Source organism: Bos javanicus, chromosome 23 (assembly GCF_032452875.1).
Source record: "Bos javanicus breed banteng chromosome 23, ARS-OSU_banteng_1.0, whole genome shotgun sequence".
NCBI lineage: Eukaryota > Metazoa > Chordata > Mammalia > Artiodactyla > Bovidae > Bos > Bos javanicus.
In genome coordinates this window covers 45,688,966-45,709,382 of record NC_083890.1, presented here as the reverse complement: position 1 = coordinate 45,709,382, position 20,417 = coordinate 45,688,966, and the positions used below count along the sequence as shown (strand labels likewise).

General features: G+C 45.6%; 2 protein-coding genes across 2 annotated transcripts in view; one reads left to right on the top strand and one right to left on the bottom strand.

Moving 5' to 3' along the window:
• Positions 1 to 319: 319 nt before the first annotated feature.
• On the bottom strand, positions 320 to 8,236 carry GCM2 (glial cells missing transcription factor 2). The gene is made up of 5 exons (XM_061398875.1): positions 6,715 to 8,236; positions 3,627 to 3,879; positions 3,319 to 3,431; positions 2,565 to 2,690; positions 320 to 1,652 (listed from the first exon to the last, which is right to left on the bottom strand). Exons 1-5 carry the CDS (start codon positions 6,802 to 6,804, stop codon positions 711 to 713), a joined length of 1,524 nt encoding a protein of 507 aa, XP_061254859.1. The 5' UTR covers positions 6,805 to 8,236; the 3' UTR covers positions 320 to 710.
• Positions 8,237 to 8,897: 661 nt separating this feature from the next.
• The window catches only part of SYCP2L (synaptonemal complex protein 2 like), a 65,561-nt gene continuing 54,041 nt past the window's right edge, over positions 8,898 to 20,417 (top strand). The window contains exons 1-7 of the mRNA XM_061397757.1: positions 8,898 to 8,967; positions 11,376 to 11,524; positions 11,586 to 11,654; positions 12,078 to 12,157; positions 15,105 to 15,267; positions 15,352 to 15,471; positions 20,191 to 20,295. Of these exons, the coding sequence (XP_061253741.1) occupies positions 8,898 to 8,967; positions 11,376 to 11,524; positions 11,586 to 11,654; positions 12,078 to 12,157; positions 15,105 to 15,267; positions 15,352 to 15,471; positions 20,191 to 20,295 (756 nt within the window). The remainder of the gene's footprint in view (positions 8,968 to 11,375; positions 11,525 to 11,585; positions 11,655 to 12,077; positions 12,158 to 15,104; positions 15,268 to 15,351; positions 15,472 to 20,190; positions 20,296 to 20,417) is intronic.

The following is a 20,417-nucleotide window of genomic DNA, read 5'->3' as shown; positions in this document are numbered from 1 at the left end:
TATCTTTCCAAAGCCATTTTGACAATCCCTAAGAGCCAAATAAAGATTTGTGAAATTCTCTAATAGGATCCAATGGAGGAGGCTTTGAGTGAGAACCAAGATTCTTGATTTCTACTCCAACTAACAAACTAAATGGACGTAGCTCATTAACGTTTGCTCTCACGCCCGTGTGTGTGTGTGTGTGTGTGTGCGCATGCGTGCACGCCCGTGTGTGTGTGCTGTGCTCAGTTGTGTCCAACTCTTTGTGATCCCATGGACTGCAGCGCACCAGGTTCCTTTGACCATGGGATTCTCCAGGCAGGAATACTGGAGTGGGTTGCTATTTTCTCCTCCAGGAGATCTTCCTGACCCAGGGATCAAACCCTCACCTCTTGTGTCTCCTGCACTGGCAGACAGATTCTTTACCACTGCGCCACCTGGAAGACCCAACTTTCATGCTTATCTGTTCATTTGGAAGTCACATTCCAGACCTGATTCTATGTACTATAGTAGGCTTTCCTGTGCAAAATGTACTATAGTAACTAAACATTTCCAGTCTATAATTTACTCTGATCATTGGTTTTCCTATCATATATATGTACATAAATATCATTGATATAATATATATTTCTTTGCATGCTAAATGAATCTCCCAATTTAAGAGAGAGCTTCCATGTCGTCTTCCACTGCGTACATGAAGACCAGTATTATGCTGTGCCCAGGACTGCTGTTCAAAAGTCCTCATCGTCACAGCTAAAGAATGGACTGATTCGATCTGAATAGTTGGCTGCAGACCCCAGTCTGGAGGAACACACTTCCAAGGCCTCTGCTCCGTCTGTCCGGGAGGGTGCTGCTCCTAGAGGATAAGGCAGAGAATGTTGTCTGACGGTCCAGCAATCTCTGGGAATCTTCAGAGGAAGCGATGCTGTTGGAGAGCTTGTCGTGACGACTGGAGCTGGAAAGTCCAAGGCTCCTGGGTAGATGGACATCTGGGTGTTTTCAGAAGCATAGTCACAGCTGGAGAGGCTCTTTGCATCCCGCACGTTGTCACAGCATTTCAGGGTGGGGGGCTGGCAGGCCTGGTAGGAGACTCTGGTGGTGGTGGTGATCACCGTCTGAAGGGCTGGAGCGGCTGGCGGGGCGGTCGCAAGGTACCTGCAGGGGGGCTGTGGGGTGTGCTGAGGGTGAGTGGCCTCGACCGGGAACTGTCCTTGGTCCATCCTCTCCCCTGGGCCAGCTTTTCCAAGGGCTGGTTTCCAGCTGTGCTGGTTACTGGTGAAATCACAGCTCCTCTCAAAGCTGCTGTAGGTGTTGACGTTGTACGGCAGCGCATTCAGCTGAACCCAGTCCGAGTCCTTAGGGATACTGCCGGCATCTTTATAAAAGGTGGGATACGGGCTTGAATTTGCATACCCAGGACCTGCCAATTCATAGCTGCAAGGGGGCCGGGGCAAATAGATTCTTGGGTTCGAATACTTCTGAAAGGGTGGTACTATGTCTCCCTGGAAGGTGGTGAGGTCGCAGGTAGCTTTGCAAGCATCCGAGTTTGGAAAGGAAAGGCAGTGCTGGCCCGAAACAGGGAAGCCAGCGTCAGGAATCACATCCAAGCCCTCTGGGTTCTCCAGGGAAGGGATGTTGTTGAAATGTCTGCTGTGATCCTGATTCTCTCCTGCCTAAAGAAATGACCCAAAGTTTTTATTTGTAAATAGAGATGTAAATTACATGGACATCTTCACCTGTCAACAGTCACCAACCAACCAAATAACAAGCAAACACTTTCCGGGCACCCAGTCCAGGAATTTCACGGCTTGAGCTCAGTCTTGAATTCCACGCTGCTGACCTCAGAGGGTCCAGGATAGCCTGGGAGGGTGGGTCTCAGTGGTGGACGATCCTGTCTTCCGCACACTATGTGCAGGAGAGCAGAGGCTTAGGAGCCTGCCGCAGACGTGGGTTCAAATCCTGCCTGTCCCTCATGAGTTAGACAAGTTACCTACTCTCTCTGAGCCTCAGGTTCCTCACTTAAAAATGGGGCTCAATAACCGTAGTTTCTTCTTAAGGCTTTTGTGATCTTAAGAAGTGTAAATCTCTTTGCCTGTATGTCATGGCACATAGAAAGTGCTCAGACAAGACCAGTGCCTCTTATCTTCAGGCAAATATTCTGCCTGCTTGGCATACTTTGGTAGAGAAGCCAAACTGGCTCAAGTTGCACAAAGAACTTTTATCTGTTCTACGTTAATAATGCAAAGGGCCCTCTCAAAGCTGTACTGTTAACTCACTGGGATGCACCTATGTTTTTCTGTATGACCGTTGGATAATTGCCCTTGTAGTAGAATGTCAGCTCATATCCCCAGTCTATCATTAACTGTAGAGATATTCAGCTCTTTTTTTTTTTCCCCAAGGAGAAGAAGGGATTAGAAACCCTATTCAAAAATTTGATTCATTGACATTTTGTTAGAGACATAGAACTTTCACATAAAATCAAACCTTTTAAATTAAGTTATGGCATTCCTATTTAGCGTAATTCTCAGTGTATTTTCTGATGACGACAAATACAGACCACAAGTGTAACATCAGCTCCCCATTACCTCAGGTTCTCGAATTCTCCTTTTCTGTGGTTGGTAAAAAGAAGCCATTTGTCTCTTGATTGCACTTCTTCTAGCTTCCGTCTCTGATTTGCTCTCTGGTCTTGGGTGATCATGAACTCCCTTGGCCTGTATTAATAAAGGGATGAATCACATGTGTTCCTCTGCAGCGAAGCTGGGCAAAAATTAAATATGCCTTTCCCAACATCCCATGTTGTTGTTTTTTCAAAGAAACGGGGGGAAAAATTCTTAAACAAATAAAACTGCACTAATAATAGACATCTTAAAAGATGACCTAATAGTCCTTTTAAATATGAAAAGAACTATAACTAAGTTCACTCTTAGAGAGCACACAGTAGGTGAACTAATTTCTAGGAGCCTAGTAAGGCTAGGCTAGAAGCCACAACACCTATTTCTGACCAGTTGAGCTGTATTTGGTTTGGTCCAGAGTTTCTAAGGGGCTTCCCTGGTGGCTTAGGCAGTAAAGAATCTGCCTGCCAACACAGAAGACAGGGGTTCAGTCCCTGGGTAGGGAAGATCCCCTAGAGAAGGGAATGACAACCCACTCCAGTATTCTTGCCTGGAGAATTCCATGGACAGAGGAGCCTGGCAAGCTACAGTCCATGGGGTCACAAAGAGTCGGACACAGCTTAGGGACTAAACCAGAAACAAGAGTTTCTGAGACACCTGGCAGGTGGCCTGGTCGCTGTGATACGATGAGACTGTCCATCTCAAACTGTGGGGTTCCCTCATCTACCTGAAAAAAGATCGCGTTGCCATCCAGTCGCCAGAAGTTGGTTACAGGGTAACCGCTGTGCCCTCGACAGGGGATCAACTCCAAAGCAGAGTGACAGTTGGGACAAGGCTTCTCTGCAACGCCAGAGGTGGTGAAATATTAATGATTAATATTAATAAATATTAACTATATTAATGTTAACAAAATTAATTAATTAATATTAATAACTCCCAGCCCCCCGGAAGGAAGGAAGGAAGGAAGGGGAACGCACTCACTGGGAAGGGGAACTCAGGCCTGCAGGGCCACCCCCACCCGGCCCCACGGCTTACTCTGCTGCTTCAGCCGCGCCTTGTCGCAGATGGCTGGCCGCAGCTGCAACCGCGAGCCGTCGGGCAGGGCGCAGTCCTGCGCACACACCACCACACCCAGGCACGACTTCTTGAGGATGTGGCCGTTGTGGTTGTTGGTGTTGCGCATGGCCCAGCCGCTCAGGTGGCGCTGCGCCTTCTTCTCGTCGCTGCTGTAGATGAAACGCACGTAGCCGTCCGGCCACTCGCAGAAGCGGTCAAAGTGAGCTGGCTTCTGCAAAGGTATCCAAAGACAGCAATCAAGTTTATTCACCCCAAATGCCATGCAGCAAGCTTTTAATCTTCTCCAAGCATATCAGGATGAAAACTGAGTCTTTTTAATTCCAGAAATACTGTAAAACCCAGAAGTCGTGCTCTTACGAAATGTCACTCATCGTGTGTGTGTACGCTTCTGACAACTGGCTATAAACTGATGCTTCTCTAGTGCTTCCTACAAAAATGGTACAGGTATTAGCTCTGGCTTTCATACTGCCCACAGACAATAGGCACTAGTGTTATCCCTATTTAACTGAATAGTAAATGGAGGCCAGAGAGCTTCATCGATTTGCCCAAAGTCACACAGCTGGTAAGATCTGGCTGTAGGATTTGAGCCCACACAGTTTGACTCCAGAGCCTGTCCTCCTTACCACCAGGTTATACCACTTCTTGGTATATTTACATATTACAAATATTTTTAAGGTAAGTATTAAAGTGCCAGGGCAGAAAGTGGTTAGAAAGTTCTTCACTGATATACACTTGAGCCTGTATCTTTTCTTCCATTCAGAGGTTTTTCTTCCAAAGCTCTTGGCTTGATACCCAGTACAACATGAGAGAGACAAGAACAGCTTCCCAAAGTAGCCTTCCAGGTTTGCATGCATACGTGCTAAGTCACTTCAGTTGTGTCCACCTCTTTGCCACCCCATGGACTGTAGCCCCCAGGCTCCTCTGTCCATGGGATTCTCCAGGTAGGAATACTAGAGTGGATGGCCATGCCCTCCTCCAGGGGATCTTCCCTACCCAGGGATTGAACCCATGTCTCTCTCTAATGTCTCCTGCACTGGCAGGTACGTTCTTTACCACTACTGCCACCTGGGAAGCCCAGCCTTCCAGGTTTACAAGGGCGTTACGATGACAGCCTGGCTATAAGATAAACCCGAGCACTTGGTAGAGCCTGCTAAGTCCTGGGCCTCTCTCCAGAGCAATATGGATTGTCATTCTCCTACAAAAACAGCTGCCTGGCTAAAATAATGTGATATCTAATAGACTGAGCACCGCTTTCCTATTCGTGTTTGGTGGTCCTTGTCCATATTATGCATTATTTATACTGCAATGTCTTTCTTGTTATAAGTTTAATATAAAATTACCCTTTTGTGCACACTTACTATTTACCAGGTACTCTTTATGGCAGGGGTCTGCAAACTAGGGACCATGTGCCTAATTCAGCTTCCCATTTGTTTTAGTACAGCTCACAAGCTAAGAATGATTTTGACATTTTTTAATGGTTGAGGGGACAAATCAAAAGAGTTATATGTTGTGACACATGAAAAGTCACATGAAATTCAAATTTTGCCATCCATAATGAAGTTGTATTAGAACACGGCCATGTACATTTGTCTGCATTTGGTCTGTTTTCACTCTAGAGTGCACTAAACACACATGGGATGAGAGTTTAAGATCGTTATCTAATTCCACTGCTTGATGACAAGTGAATGACCCGGGACGAAGGCAAATTCAGGAACCGTCTCAAGGTCACACCTCGAGGGTAGCCCTTCCTCCTTGGGCTAGCCAGAGCAGGATCCTCTTTCTCCAGCCCAGAGCACCTGCCTCTTTAGAGACGGCACACTCACTCTCTGTTTAAGAACTAATCTCCCAGAGGATAAGTTCTTCACACTTACATGGGAAGTCTAGAAAATCCTTGTGAGAGAACCCATCCTTCCCTTACTTGGATATGGCTCTTTTCTAAAATACAAGAACAGATTCCCCCCTGCCCCGTGGGGATTTACATGGACAGAGGTCAGTAAGAAGGAGATGCCCTTGCTGTACTGAGGTCCACTTTCACAGAATGGCAGTGTGACCCTAAAGTAGGCAGGCTTGAAAACAAACAAATAGATTTCCATGAATGTGTACCCCAAAAGTACTTATCTCTTTGAGAGGCTACACAACATTGCTAATGAATTGCTGTCCACCTGAACACCTGCATGGCACGTATAGATGCTGAATAAAGGTCAAGTCTCTCTCACTCTTACCAGGGCATTGCCAGAAGCCCACCTCTGCAAATGCTTCCGGGTCACTCCTAATTCTCCTTCCACTACACCCAGGACTTTAAAGTCACTCCCCAGTTTTTGCTCCCAACCACCGTGACCAAGCATAACTGCCCAGCCCATTCCTGGGACTTGGCTTGAGACCCCTTCCTTCTGTTAAAAATGAAAACAAATTCATCCTAAACAGATGACTTTGATTTTCTCTTCACTAGAGAAGTAAACTCAGAAGTTGTGTCCAAAACCTGGATTCCAGAGGCTGTCTGGGCACCTGTGACCTGGTTAGCATGACTACAAAGCCCCCCAAAAGCCACGCTTCATCCTGGCAGCCAGGATAAATGGCCCAAGTCCTGCTGTTTAAGATTCAGTCACTGCAATTTATGGACCTATCTCACAGTTCTGCTGCGTGAGAAGAGGTGGCATCTGTATTCACCAAGATGCCCCTCCACCTTTCTAGTGGATGTCGAAGAATGGACAAGGAAGAGTCAGCGGATTTCTACCTCCGTTAAAAGAAAGTGAGGGACGAGGTGTCAGGCTCCCGCCGGCCAGACGACCTGAAACGTGGAGCCTAATTGGACAGTTCCCGCTCCTTTCGGTGTTTTCAAAAGGGTTCGAGGAAACAGGTGGGAGAAGACACATCTCTAACCCCAGCTCTGCCATTTATGGAGTTCCTGAACACTGGCGGGCTCTCAGGGATGTGTATTTTTTTTTTTTTGGAGGGAGGGTGGTGGTAGGGCGGCCTGTTCACAGTCCCTGCCAAGACATCCCTCCTCTTTGGATGGAGAGCGGCGCGCGCAGCGGGTTTCACGCACCTGCGGCATCTGCGGGTCGTTGATGTCCCAGCTGAGCTTCATCCCGTAGGACCACGCGCAGTCCGCCAGCTGCGCCTCCGGCGCCGGCATCCGGTCCTCCTCGCGGGCACTCCCGGCCAAGGGTCCTGAAAGACACAAGAAAAACAAACCAACCTAGAGCTGCCCAAGATTGTTTTCCCCCTGTTTTAAAAGCAAGTGGAGAGAGAGACAGACAGAGAAGCCGATTTAGAAATGCAGAAGCGGCGGACAAGGGTTCAGGGAGGCTCGGGTGGAGCCCTGTTCTTGGTCGCAGTGCTGAAAAGTCTCCACCTGGAGCACACCGCGGCGCCAGGCAGCTGCCCGCACGTTTATAAAGGTCCCCCGCCCAGCGGCTCCGCGCGCTGTGCTCCGCCTTTCCTCGCTCCCCGCCCGCCAGGGCAGGTCCCCCACTTCCAGGCAAGGCGAGGGACGGAGAGGAGGTGGACCTGAGCCCTCGAGGTGACGGGAAAGTGAAGCCTAGACAGGCCAGAGTCGGGGGAGGTTGGAATGTCTAGTTTAAGTTGAAAATCATGTTCATTTTCCTAACTGCGCCCCATCTCTGGGGTTTCCGACTGGATTTAGAGAGAGGCTTTTGAGACAGAACCTTTCCAGCAAAGTCCCCAAGAGGCAATTCTCAGTCCCCAGGCAGTTCGGGAACCACCTCTAAACGCCTGGGAGGCCGAGCGCCCTTGTCCGAGAAGATGCGCGCACGCCTACTAGCTTTGGGGCGCGTTCTTTTCGGGGATTTTGTTCCGGCTGATGTTGTTCAGTCGCTCAGTCGTCTCCGACTCCCTGAGAACCCATGAACTGCAGCACGCCAGGCTTCCCTATCCTTCACCATCTCCCGGAGCTTGCTCAAACATGTCCACTGAGTCGTGATGCCATCCAGCCATCACGTCCTCTGTCGTCCCCTTCTTCTCCGGCCTCTCAGTCTTTTCTGAGTCAGTTCTTCGCATCAGGTAGGAAGTGGGAAGGGGAAGGAGGGGGGAACTCTGCGGCCCCCAAGCGCCCCCTAACCTGTATTTTCTCTGCCGCCCTGGCTACTTCTGAGCCTGTTTTCTTTCTGCTAGGAAAAGGATCTGAGGCTCGGGGATTTCTCAGTCGCCATCCACATGAAACGACCCTTTTTAAAAATAGTATTTTTCCCCCTCCCTAACCGCGTAGAAATCGTCGTGGAAATATCACAACAAAATCGTATTTACACCCATTCCGTCTGCGGAGGCTCTGGAGACTAGAAGAACCAGGTGAGTGCGTAGGGCGCTGTGGGCTTCCCAGGGCTGAGACCAAGCTTTCTTTAGCTGTGCACCCACTTCCTTAGGGTGATTGGAAGGGCCCAATACAAGAAACCAATGGAAGGGGTTTAAGTTGCTCTTTGGCCGCTTCGGTTAGCGAGGGAGAGTGGGTTTCCAGAATTCATTCCCTGCGCCTTTGTTCTTGGGGATGGCACGCTCCTGCTACCAGCATAGCCAGACAGAAGTGACCTGTTAGTTGCGCTGCTGCTGCTGCTGCTGCTAAGTCGCTTCAGTCGTGTCTGACTCTGTACGACCCCACAGACGGCAGCCCACTAGGCTCCCCTGTCCCTGGGATTCTCCAGGCAAGAACACTGGAGTGGGTTGCCATTTCCTTCTCCAATGCATGAAAGTGAAAAGTGAAGGTGAAGTCGCTCAGTCGTGTCCGACTCTTCGCGACCCCATAGACTGCAGCCTACCAGGCTTCTCCTTCCATGGAATTTTCCAGGCAAGAGTACTGGAGTGGGGTGCCATCGCCTTCTCCGGTTAGGTGCTCAGTCCTGCCCAACTCTTTGCGACCCCATGGTCTGCAGCCCACCAGCCTCCGCTCTCCATGCGATTTTCCAGACAAGGATATTCTAGTGGCTTGCCATTTCCTTCTCCACTGATCTTCCCGACTCAGGGATAGAACCCGGGTCTCCTACACTGCAGACAGATTCTTTAGGCAGCCAGATGGAGGCCGGCTTCTAAAGATGTTCACTGTTAGAGGAGGACGCTTGGAACCTGCATCCCGCCAAATCCTCACCCCCGCGCGCCTAGAATTTGGCATCGCGGAGCGCACATGCGAATGCAGCGTGGCACCCTAAGGGAAGGACGCCCAGTCCAGCGCCTCTTGCAGGATTGCAGCCTCTTCTTTGGCGAAAGGTGAGGAAAGAGATGCGCACTTACAACCACAGGAAGCGAATCTCGTCCATGCTCCCAGTCTTCTTAACTTTCCTGGTGGAGGGCAAGTCAAACCAACAGTGAAGTTCGACTCAGAGCCGCTGCCCTTGACGGCGCAGGGGAAGAGAATTCCCAAGAGGGTAAAAGCCAGATTTGGGTAATGACACGAATTTTCTTCTCTCTAGTTTCAAGCTGGGATTCTCTGCTCCCACCCTCCCCAAAACCCCCCTCCCCGCCCCAAGCAGAGGCACAAAGTTCTTGTAAGAGAAAGTGACAAGTTCATTCCCCAGCCTCCCTACCGCGATCACCCTGCCCCTGAAGTTTCTATGTTCTTGTGGGTCAGCGTTTCTGATTAAAATCATTCACAGAGTTGCCGCGAAAGTCTGGGAGGAAACGAAAGTCTGGGAGGAAACAGAGAAATGTGTTCACTGTTCACCCACTAGTTTGATTGACAGACTTTCAGTGTATCAACCGCGCACTGAACCTCCTGGCAACTTCTATAATTCAGTTCCTTTTTGGGTTGTCTTCTTTTTCCACGGTTAAAATTACTGACCCTTCTCTTTTCATTTATTTATTACAAATCGACATTTCTTTGTCAAGTTTAAAATAATATTACGTTTTAAAATGTTTTAAAAACATTTTAAAGGAGGTCAAGCCAGTCAATCCTAATGGAAATCAGTCCTGAATATTCACTGGAAGGACTGATGCTGAAGCTGAAGCTCCAATTCTTGGATCATCTGATGTGAAGAGAGCCAACTCATTGGAAAAGACCCTGATGCTGGGAAAGATCGAAGGCAGGAAGAGAAGGAGTCGACAGAGGATGAGATGTTTGGATGGCATCACCAACTCAGGGGATATGAATTTGAGCAAACTCTGGGAGTTGGTGAAGGACAGGGAAGCCTGGCATAATGCAGTCCATAGAGTCCTAAAGAGTCAGACACAGCTTAACAACAAAATGTTTTTAATATAACTTCAAAAACGAACTTAAAATCACTTGTGAAAATATGTAGAAACTAATTTCTGGTCTTACTGTAACCATTGTTATACTATTGCTTTTCTCTGTAATTTTGGAATATTCCTAGAGAGTCCTTACCCTTCAAAAATATAAAAAAGCACAATTAAAAAAAAAGAAAGCCAAGTCAATTAATCAAGTACTTTTTTTTCTAAATAGATTCTGGTATCCAAAGAAAAGTCCTTGTCTCTACTGTATTTTGTTTGAGCAGAATTAGAATATATATTCCAAGTTGTCCTAAAATTATGTCTGGGTAAAACATGTTAGTAAAAGAAGTTAATCAAAGTGAAAACATAAAAAAATAAATACATGGTGTTGTCTGTGTTGTTGTCTTTAATTTCTCCTGAATTTTTGAATCCATTAACAACCATGTAGTTTGAAAGGCTGTTATATTTTCCCCACAGTCTGAAAATAATTGATTAAAACTTTTAAACTAATATCAAGAAGACTTAAATGTCATACATTATATTCTTACTGTATTACCTATTTTATTCTCTAAAATAAAGTGCATTTTAACTGTATTTGATTATTTGTTATCAACCTTAAAATTTTCCTGCATTAATACTTACATTGATTCAGAACACTATATTCACAGCTGATTTTGAAATCGTAGAAGTTTATTAATTTAAAAGCAAAGTAATCTAAAAGTTTGGTTTATATTTAAATAAGTAAATTACATCATATTTACCAGGAATGGATATGATGAGCTTTGAAGCAAGTACTTTATTGAATGGACTGGAGATACAAGGTAGAGTTCAGGGCTGACTTGCAGAGATTCTGGTTATATTAAGTTTACCTTTGATGCAAACAAATATCTTCTGTAAAGGTCATGACACCAAGTACCCACCGCACCCAATTATCATACAAGTTAATTTTTTACAAGGAATGTTTGGATCTGAGAGGTCCTTTTGTCTGCTTTTTTTTTCTTCTTTTTTTTTTAAAGAAAATTCCAGTTCAACTTATTTTTGTCACCGTGTTCCCATATCAGACAAACGATCAGCCTAAACCTGGTACACATTCCTGTGGGGCTAAAGTAAGTGGGCAGAAAACAAGCAGACTGGATGAAAATGTTTATTTTATTTTGACTGAGCACAGCGAGGTGTGTATATTTTAAAACGCTTTCTTTTTAAAGTCACAGTTTCGGGTACAAATCTGGTTCCTATGGGGAAAGTTCGGCTTCAGTCTGTTAATATCAGTGGATCGAAACCAGCTCTGCTATCTGTTTAAAGGTGGAGAGAAAACTGCGGCTTCAGCACAGGGTGCGCCTATCAGCTTAGAACTTCCCTTTTAAAGTCTTAATTGACATGTTTTCATCCCTGGAGAAATCGCTTTTTCTTAAGGTGCGCTTGCGTGCGCCCAGGTGGCCTTACCTTGATTCCTAGTTAACATGCCAGCGTTTCTCAACACGCTTCTCAATCACGGGACTCTGCTCGGTTTTCAGGGGCGGGATGATTAATTAGAGTTTGGGGCGGAGCTTGGCGTCCGGGAGCCGTGGCTTACCCCAGCCCTCGCCGGCGGAACCCAGGAGGCCGAGCGCGGCGCGTCCGGCTCCCGGCGTGCGCCCTGGCTCGGGTACGTGGCGTCCTGCCTGAGCCTCGGGATGGGGGAGGTGAGTGGCCTCGGGGGGACCCGAGCACCGTAGAACCCCGGTCCCCTCTCCACCGTTCCAGGGGGACGCGAGGGCTCACGTCCGTCGGGCTCTGGGCTCCGAGCCTGGCGTGCTCGCCCAGAATGCTCCGGTTGCTCAGTCGTGACCGACTCTGCTTCTGTAGCCCCGCCAGGCTCCTCTGTCTATGGGATTCTCCAGGCAAGAATACTGGAGTGGGTTGCCAGTTCCTTCTCTGGGGGATCTTCCAGACACAAGGATCGAACCGGTGTCTCCCGCATTGGCAGGCGGATTCTTTACCACTGCGCCCTGGGAAGCCTGGCGTGCCCCCGGCCCTTCGCAGGGCCGCTGCGGCGCTTCACCGTTCTTAGGGTTGCTGGGAGCTTATTGGTCGCTTTCAGGGAGACCGTAAGGTAGAATAGAAACTTCTGGTCCCTCGCCAGTAAAGCGTTTGGGGAAGGGGGAATTGGAGAATTAATGTCCGAAGGCAACGATGTTGTTCTTTTTGAGATGCTCGGGATGTTTTCCCAGCCCGTTTTTCCTGTTTCGTGGAAAGTGCAAGGACGCAAACCTACCCAGGCCCCAAGATTCTGGGGCTTCTGTTAGCCCCGCCGCCCAGGGTTTGGAGAGGGCAAGGTGGGTTGGTACTTTCCCTCATTCCTCTTCTTGAATACACTGTTGGTGGAAAAAACAAGCCTGGATTTGAGTCTTTGAATTCACCCCCCCCCCCCCATTTATAAATAATATTATTGTAAAATATGTTGACATTTAAGGAGTTTGTCCAGTACACAAAGGACTGTTAACCCAAGCTAGATTTTTTTTTTTAAACAACCTCTTTGGGAGAGAGATTAAAAAAATTTTTTTAAGTTATTCTTTAATTGTCGGGAGCAGGTGAGATGCCGTTGTTTAGCGTGTTTGTGAAAACTAGGTTGGTAATCCAGGAATCACTTCTTGAAGAAAATGTGCAACAACCCAATGTTTAGTAAGTTTTCTTGTTGCTGTTTTGATCCTTGAAGTTTCAGTTTTAAGTCCTAGCTACTGCTAAGTCGCTTCAGTGTGCGACCCCATAGACGGCAGCCTACCAGGCTCCCCCGTCCCTTGGGATTCTCCAGGCAAGAACACTGGAGTGGGTTGCCATTTCCTTCTCCAATGCATGAAACTGAAAAGTGAAAGTGAAGTCGCTGAGTCTTGTCCGACTCCTAGGGACCCCATGGACTGCAGCCCACCAGGCTCCTCCATCCATGGGATTTTCCAGGCAAGAGTAAGTCCTAGAGTCACATTTAAAATTCATGCAAGTCAGAAATATAAAGCTTAAGCTCATGACTGGGCTTGAAACTCGCTTTAGAAAACCTTATTTTACAAGCTCTCATTCTGAAAATGGTTCATTAATTCAAAGCCTTTTCTTTCTTCCTTCCTTTCTTTTTATTATAGTTGCTGCTATAGAGTTTAAATTTATTTTATGTGGTCATTTATTACAATGATATTTACTTTGTTTCTTGCGGTAGTTTGTATTTGTCATAAGTGTTAAAGAGCGTTGGATAAAGCTTTTGGGCTTTCTTCTAAGTCATAGTTTTCTTAGACCTATAGTCAGTGGCGTGAATGAAGAAAGCTTGTTCAGGAAAATAATATAAACCTTATTTCTTTTTAAAACTTAGTGCATTTCTTTGAAATAAAAAAAATTTTTTAATGTGTTTTGTACACAGGAGAACGAAGGTCCTTTGCAGCCCGTTCAGGAAAAGGACGAGAGTGGACTGCCCCGGGATGCTTTCTCTGTAAAGATCGAGTTTGTGTTCTGCGTGTGTGCTGTCTTGTTCTGTTTCCTTCCTCCAGTTCTTCAAGCCTGAGAAGTCCTTTTCTACTTTTCTAATCTGCATCAACTTATCACCATCTCTTTGATTACCCTACTAATATCCTAATCTAGGCCATTCCGTTGTACTATTCTAGGTGGAGGTAGACAGTATTGAACAAAATAGTCACAATACTGGCTCTCCTAGAACTTTCAGCCTGGCAGAGAGCCAAAGAGACAGAATAAGGACAAAAGTAAGACAGTAGGAAGGAAATGAAACAGATGTTGTGATGGAGAATAATTGCACTTGACTGACTTTATAGGGGCTTCCTAGGTGGTGCAGTGGTAAAGAATCCACCTGCCAATGCAGGAGACGCAAGAGACTTGGGTTCAATCTCTGGGTCAGGAAGATCCTCTGGAGTAGAAAATGGCAACCCACTCCAGTATTCTTGTCTGGAGAATTCTATGGACAGAGGAGCCTGGTGGGCTATAGTCCATGGGGTCGAAAAGAGTTGGACACCACTGAGCACGCACGCACGCACGCACGCACATGCATGCAACTTTAGATAAGGTCCAGAAGACCTCCCTGAAAAGGTGATACTAAAGCTGAGAACTGAGGGGTGACAAGGAGCCAGAATGGTACGTGGTGGGGAGAAGCAGTCCAGGCATGGCATAGCCAGTGCAAAGGCCCTGAGGCCAGGAAGAGCTTGACTTATTCTGGGACTCAGAAGGGAAGTGAGACAGGATATGCTGACAGATCAAATCATGCAGAGCCCTACAGACCAAGGCAAAGGGTTTGGATTTGTTCTGAGTATAGAGAAGCTGCAAGTAGGAAGAAGCCTGACTGTTGAGTCAGAGAATCTGAACGTGAGTCCCAGCTGGGTGATCTCATACACGTTCTTAACCTTTCCCAGCCTTGTATTATTATCCCCAGATAGAGAGTCTAACACCTAGATCAGTGGCGAGGAGTAAATTAGAATATCTGCAGAACGCCTAAACCCCCTTGGTTCAAAAAAACTTACTATTAATATATGGTAACTTAAATTCTGTTTAAATGTTTAATTTCAAATGCTCTCTCCTCATTTAAATCAATACTAGGAATAGATGGAATTTCAGGCTAGATATAGTAAAATGATTCATTAAAATACTGTAAGTTAGCCTATAGGATTGGACTGGGTTTTTCTTGATTAAAGAAGAAATCATATCTTTTATAGTACAGATATTTAAGAATATATCTTATTCAAGCACACATACAGAGACACACATATAGAGATAGGACTTGACTGACTAACTTTCAGGCAGAAAAGTTCAATTTCATTCATCATAGCAATTTGTGTGTATTAGTTCCCTTAACTGTAACTATTTGTTGAATTCGTTTTCTCCTGTTAATATCATGTATATAACTTAATGAGTGATAATAGGCATGCATTTTGTAGTGTTTTAGAGTTTCTAACATCACTGGGGATAAAGTCTCTGCCCACAGATATCTGTAATTCAGGTGTGGTTTTCCGTAAGTCAGTGGTTCTCAGACTTTTGCATACTGAGAATCACCTGAAGGGCCCTGCTCCCAGAGTTTCTGACTCCTAACACGTGCCCCAGTGACATCCGTGCTGTGCTGGTGGTGGTTTTGCAAACTACTGTCTTAAGCCCCCAAAATCATTGCCTGCATGGTTACTGTTCAAGATATAACTCTCTATTCTTACCCTCTTTTTCGGCACTGAATTTTTCTGCACTGAATTGTTATTGATAACACTTGTTAGAAATATCACTATGAAATAATTATTCTTCGGGAAAAAGAGTAATTTTCAAACTGTCAACTTTCCAGCTTCAATCGCTTATTACTAATGCATTCCATGATGAAGGATTTCAGAAAATCAAAGAATATTTTCAGGAACAGCGCCATGTTCCTCAAAGATATAACAATCTTTTATTACGCCTTCTCGACAGATCAATAAATAAGGCAAGTGAGTTTTGTTTGTTTTGTAATCAGAGTACCAATGTGTAACTGTGTAAGGTTTTTAACTTGGCCTGGTCTCATCCCAAGGAACTGGATAAAAATGAATTCCAGCGTGTTTCTCTGTTGCTGAAATGTATCCAGCGATTCTTCATTGATGGCCTCAAAGAAGATGAGCCTTTACTGATTAAGCAGGGTCTGATCCCAAAGATAAGTGTCATCTTTTAATTTTGTGTGGATTTGGATAATTTAAAGAACAAGAGAGGATTCAGTTACCCAGTTTGGTATTTTATATTCCTTTGAAGTCAGATTTGAAAAGGAATTGCTGCCAGGGCTTGTTGCCTATATCCAATCAAAACTGAAGTTCCACGTGTTTCCTGATATGTGGGATGGACAGGACACTTGGGGAGTGCACAGGAATAAGACACAACCTCTCCTCCCCTTGACAAGTCAATGCAGTAATAGTATGATTTTATTATTTCAGTGAATTTAGCTTAAATATAGAATGAAGAGAGTGGACTATTACACCCCTCCCCCAAAAGCTTTATAACTATTTCAATATACTTTATTAACAAGATTGTTGTTGTTGTTCATTTACTCAGTCACATCCAACTCTTTGCAACCCCATGGACTGCAGCACTCCACGCTTCCCTGTCCTTCACCGTCTCCCAGAGTTTGCTCAGATTCATATCCATCAAGTCAGTGATGCCACCCAACCATCATCTTCTGTCAATCCCCTTCTCCTATCTTCAGTCTTTCCAGCATCAGGGTCTTTTCCAGTAACAAGATTGGACCTAGATAAATGATCAGTTTATCCTTTGCCACAGGCCACTTTTTCAACTTCCTAAAAGCCTAGTTAAATCTGAAAAAACACATGGCAAAAGTATCTTTTGCTTATTCTGCGGCTACTGCTGCTGCTAAGTTGCTTCAGTTGTGTCCAACTCTGTGCGACCCCATAGATGGCCTCCCACCAGGCTCCCCCATCCCTGGGATTCTCCAGGCAAGAATACTGGAGTGGGTTGCCATTTCCTTTTCCAATGCATGAAAGTGAAAAGTGAAAGTGAAGTTGCTCAGTCGTGTCCGACTCTATCAACCCCATAGATGGCTTCCCACCAGGGTCCCCCGTCCCTGGGATTCTCCAGGCAAGAACACTGGAGTGGGTTGCCATTTCCTTCTCCAATGCATGAAAGTGAAAAGTGAAAGTGAAGTTGCTCAGTCGTGTCTGACTCTTAGCAACCTCACAGACTGCAGCCTACCAGGCTTCTCCATCCATGGGATTTTCCAGGCAAAAGTACTGGAGTGGGGTGCCATTGCTTTCTCTGTTGCTTATTCTAGGTCACCCAAATTACACAGTTCTATTTTTTAATCAGAAGGTAACATCGTGTGTGCCTTTGATAATGGCATCTGGAAGCAAAGCAGAGTTTTCCCAGTCTCTTGTTGCACGTTTTTTGGTTTTGTTTTGTTTTGTTTTCATGATAAGATTTGCAGCCCTGAGCTTGATTGTTGATGAGGACATGAGGGTAGGTAGGGGACAGAAGGGTGACAGAGCTGGCAATAAAATCTGTACTTACCCTCTGCAGGTACTTGCATCTCAAGTTTATCAAGATCGGGTTAGGCCAAGGAGATGTGTCTGTCCTTTTTCACTTTAAAATGCATATAATCATGGGGCTGCCCCTCCATGGCGGGGAGAGAGTTAACTCCAGGTTTTCCTAACTTCTCTTGGGGACTATAAAAGTGTTAGCGGCTGGTGTGTAGAGGGAGGCCTGCAGGAGGGAGTGGAAATCTAAGGGCTGTACTTAATGCAAGTCGTGTATTTCATTTTTTTAATGGGGTATAATTGTTTATAGTGTTGTTAGTTTCTGCTGTATAGCAAAGTAAATCAGCTATCAGTTCAGTTGCTCAGTCGTGTCCGACTTTGCAACCCCATGGACTACAGCACGCCAGGCCTCCCTGTCCATCACCAACTCCTGGAGTTTACTCAAACTCATGTCCATTGAGTCGGTGATGCCATCCAACCATCTCATCCTCTGTCGTCCCCTTCTCCTCCTGCCTTCAATCCTTTCCAGCATCAGGGTCTTTTCCAGTGAGTCAGTTCTTCCCATCAGGTGGCCAAAGTATTAGAGTTTCAGCTTCAACATCAGTCCTTCCAGTGAACATTCAGGACTGATCAGCTATATATGTACATATATCCCCTCCCTCCCAGACCTCCCTCCCACCTCACCCCTCATCCCACTTGTCTAGGTCATCACAGAGCACTGAGCTGAGCTCCCTGTGCCATACAGCAGCTTCCCACTAGCCATCTATTTACACATGGTAGTGTGTTTGTGTGTGTGTGTGTGTGTATATATATCATAAAGAGAAAAATATTAACACGTGTATTTCATATTGATTTTAGCCCCACCCAACTCTCTGATCCCCTGGAGAAGGAACTGGCAACCTACTCCAGTATTCTTGCCTGGGCAATCCCATGGACAGAGGAGCCTGGAGGCCTATAGTCCATGGGGTCTAAAAGAGTTGGACATGACTGAGCGACTAAGCAACAGCTCCCTGATATACTTACTTATGCAGGTAATATGAAGCAGGGACAAAGAGCCAAACTCCAAAGGAATGGAGCAGGGTGTCCCAAGGTACCTTGGAAGCTGAAGCTTATTTGGGGGGATGAATTGGGATCTGCTCTGAACTGAAATCTGTATTTAGACTTCAGAATGCCTTCCCAAGGGTTGAAAAGTGTCAGATCAAGTCTCCACTGGAGTTTTGAAACCAAATAGGAATTTCCACATTCTGTTAGACTTCTAGCTGGTGATGTAAATGCCACAGCCATAAGTTAACACCTTGTAAAGCATGTAGTGTTAATTTGTGTAGGTTGATATTATCAGAGTGGAGGGGGGTACCAGATTTTATACTTCTAAAGCCCACTGGGCTCACAGGCTCAACATAAAGTGTGCTGGAAGGTGGTTCACCATAGAAGAATTTCCTACAGAGAGAAGCAAGTTTGGCCCTGTACTTGAAGATTCAGGAGGACTGAGTGACTTCTCCTTTGCTATATGTGTCATGAGTAAGAGCTATTGCACCCGTCAATAATTATCTGTCTGATTTCTGGTAATGACACAGCTGTAGGGGCAGCTGGTGTAACAGTTATTACGCTTAATCTTGGCACGGAGATGCCTTCAGAGTGAATTCCTAGTCCAGGTTTTGATCAAATAACGTGGCATTTTGCCCAGCTTTCTAAATCTATATTCAGTGGATTTTGATGAGCTGGGGAGGGGGACAGGATTTGGGGGGATAGTGACAGAAATGTATTTAAAAGCATAGAATTTTGAGCATGAGTATAGGGAGGGAGAGAAAAGTGCCTTAGCAGTGAGTTCTGCTTGTAGAGGAACACTTAAAAAAATTTTTTATTAGAGAGTAGCTGATTTACAGTGTCGTGTTAGTTTCAGGTATATAGCCAAGTGGATCAGTTATACGTATATCCACTTGTTAGAATTTCTTTCCCCATGTAGGCCACTAGAGTGTTGAGTAGAGTTCCCTGTACTATACAACAAGTTATTATTTATCTGTTATATATATATTAATAGTGCCATGTATAGATCAGTCTCAATTTATCCCCTACCCCACTGACCTCTGGGACATTTCTTCCATGGACTGTTGGAGAAAAGTTTGCTTTAGGAGGTGGATGATTCAATCAAATGCAAATATTTGTCTGATTTGAGATAAAAGAAAATCACCTGGAACTTAATAGAGCTTCCAAACCTCACTGTACCTTAGAATTGCCTAGAGAGCTTTGAGACATCATGTGAGGGTCCCATTGCCAGAGATTCTGATTTACTGGGTCTGCAGTGGTCTCACTCATGAGGGCATTTTAAAGCTCCTCAGGATTTCCTAATGTGCAGCCAAGATTGGGAGCTGATGGGTTCATCTGTGGCCTTCGGATGGTACCTCGGGTTCTTGACTGTAAAGTGGAGAGTTTCCAAGGCCCCACTCCTATAAGAGTTTCTCATCACAAACTCATGTCACCAACTTCTTGTTCAACTGATTTCTGATTGTGCATGCCAGGATTTTCTTTCTTTCTTTTTTTTTTTTTTTTATAAGAGTGTCTAGTCTCTGCAAAAAACATCCAAAGATGGCCTTCGCTTTATTGAATAAATATATTCTAGAGAGGTTTATGGGCTTCCCAGGTGGCTCAGAGGTAAAGAATCTGCCTGCCCATGCAGGAGACATGGGTTTGATCCCTGGGTTGGGAAGATCTCCTGGGGAAGGAAATGGCAACCCACTCTAGTATTCTTGCCTGGAGAATTCCATGGACAGAGGAGCCTGGTGTGCTCAGTCTGTGGGGTTGCAAAGAGTTGGAGACAACTGAGCATCTGAGCACACACACAGAGCAGGGAGGTTTATATAAGTTAATTAAAGCACACCAATTCTAGCGATGTAATATGAACTTAGATAGATGTTCCTATGGGGTGGGAGGCAGTGGTGAGGGGTGGGGATCTCCAATTAGCTGGAAGCTTCTGGCAGAAAAAAGGAAGGAAGGTGGTCGGGCCTGTGTCCTGCACTGGCCCACTTCTGGAGAGCTCTCTGGAATCTGCTGTCCTTTGATATTGGATGGCTTGTTTTCTGTAATCTCCGAGGTTACAGGAATGAGGAATTTCTCCTGTGTTCTCTTGGCCACTCACTAGCCCCTTTATAAGGCTTTCTGGTGTGGATAATCCTGGCAAAGTCTCCAGTTCTTGCTGGTATCTGAGAACTTACTGCAGCTCTGTAGTGGTCTGAGTCCATTCTGGAGTGGTCTAGATGAAGACTTCAGGACTAGACCTAATCGAAATGACAGGGAATGGAAAGAGGTCTTTAAAATGATAGAGTTGTGAAATTTTAATGAATGGGGAGTAGTGATTTAGTCCTAGAGGTTGTATAAGTATTTCTTTTATTGTGTACATGGTTTCCTGGTTTGAAAGAACAGTGGGATTTCTGACCATGGCAGACCTAGCCTCAGACACATCTCTGAAGAACTTGACGGAAGACTTTTTTGACACAGCCTTGGTAAGGATAAGGATGGGTGCTTTACTGAGCAGATACCATTGGTAATTTGCAGGAATCTTCAGGTTGTTTTTAAAGCTTGTGTTTTTCCAAGAAGTGGATTTTACTAAAAGACTCGTATTTTA

Coding starts and splice junctions, on each gene's coding strand:
- GCM2 (XM_061398875.1), bottom strand. CDS start 6,804: ATGCCGGCGCCGGAGGCGCAGCTGGCGGACTGCGCGTGGTCCTACGGG. Junction 3,432..3,626: donor GGCGCGGCTGAAGCAGCAGA/GTAAGCCGTGGG, acceptor CTGGCGTTGCAG/AGAAGCCTTGTCCCAACTGT. Junction 1,653..2,564: donor GGAGAATTCGAGAACCTGAG/GTAATGGGGAGC, acceptor TCATTTCTTTAG/GCAGGAGAGAATCAGGATCA.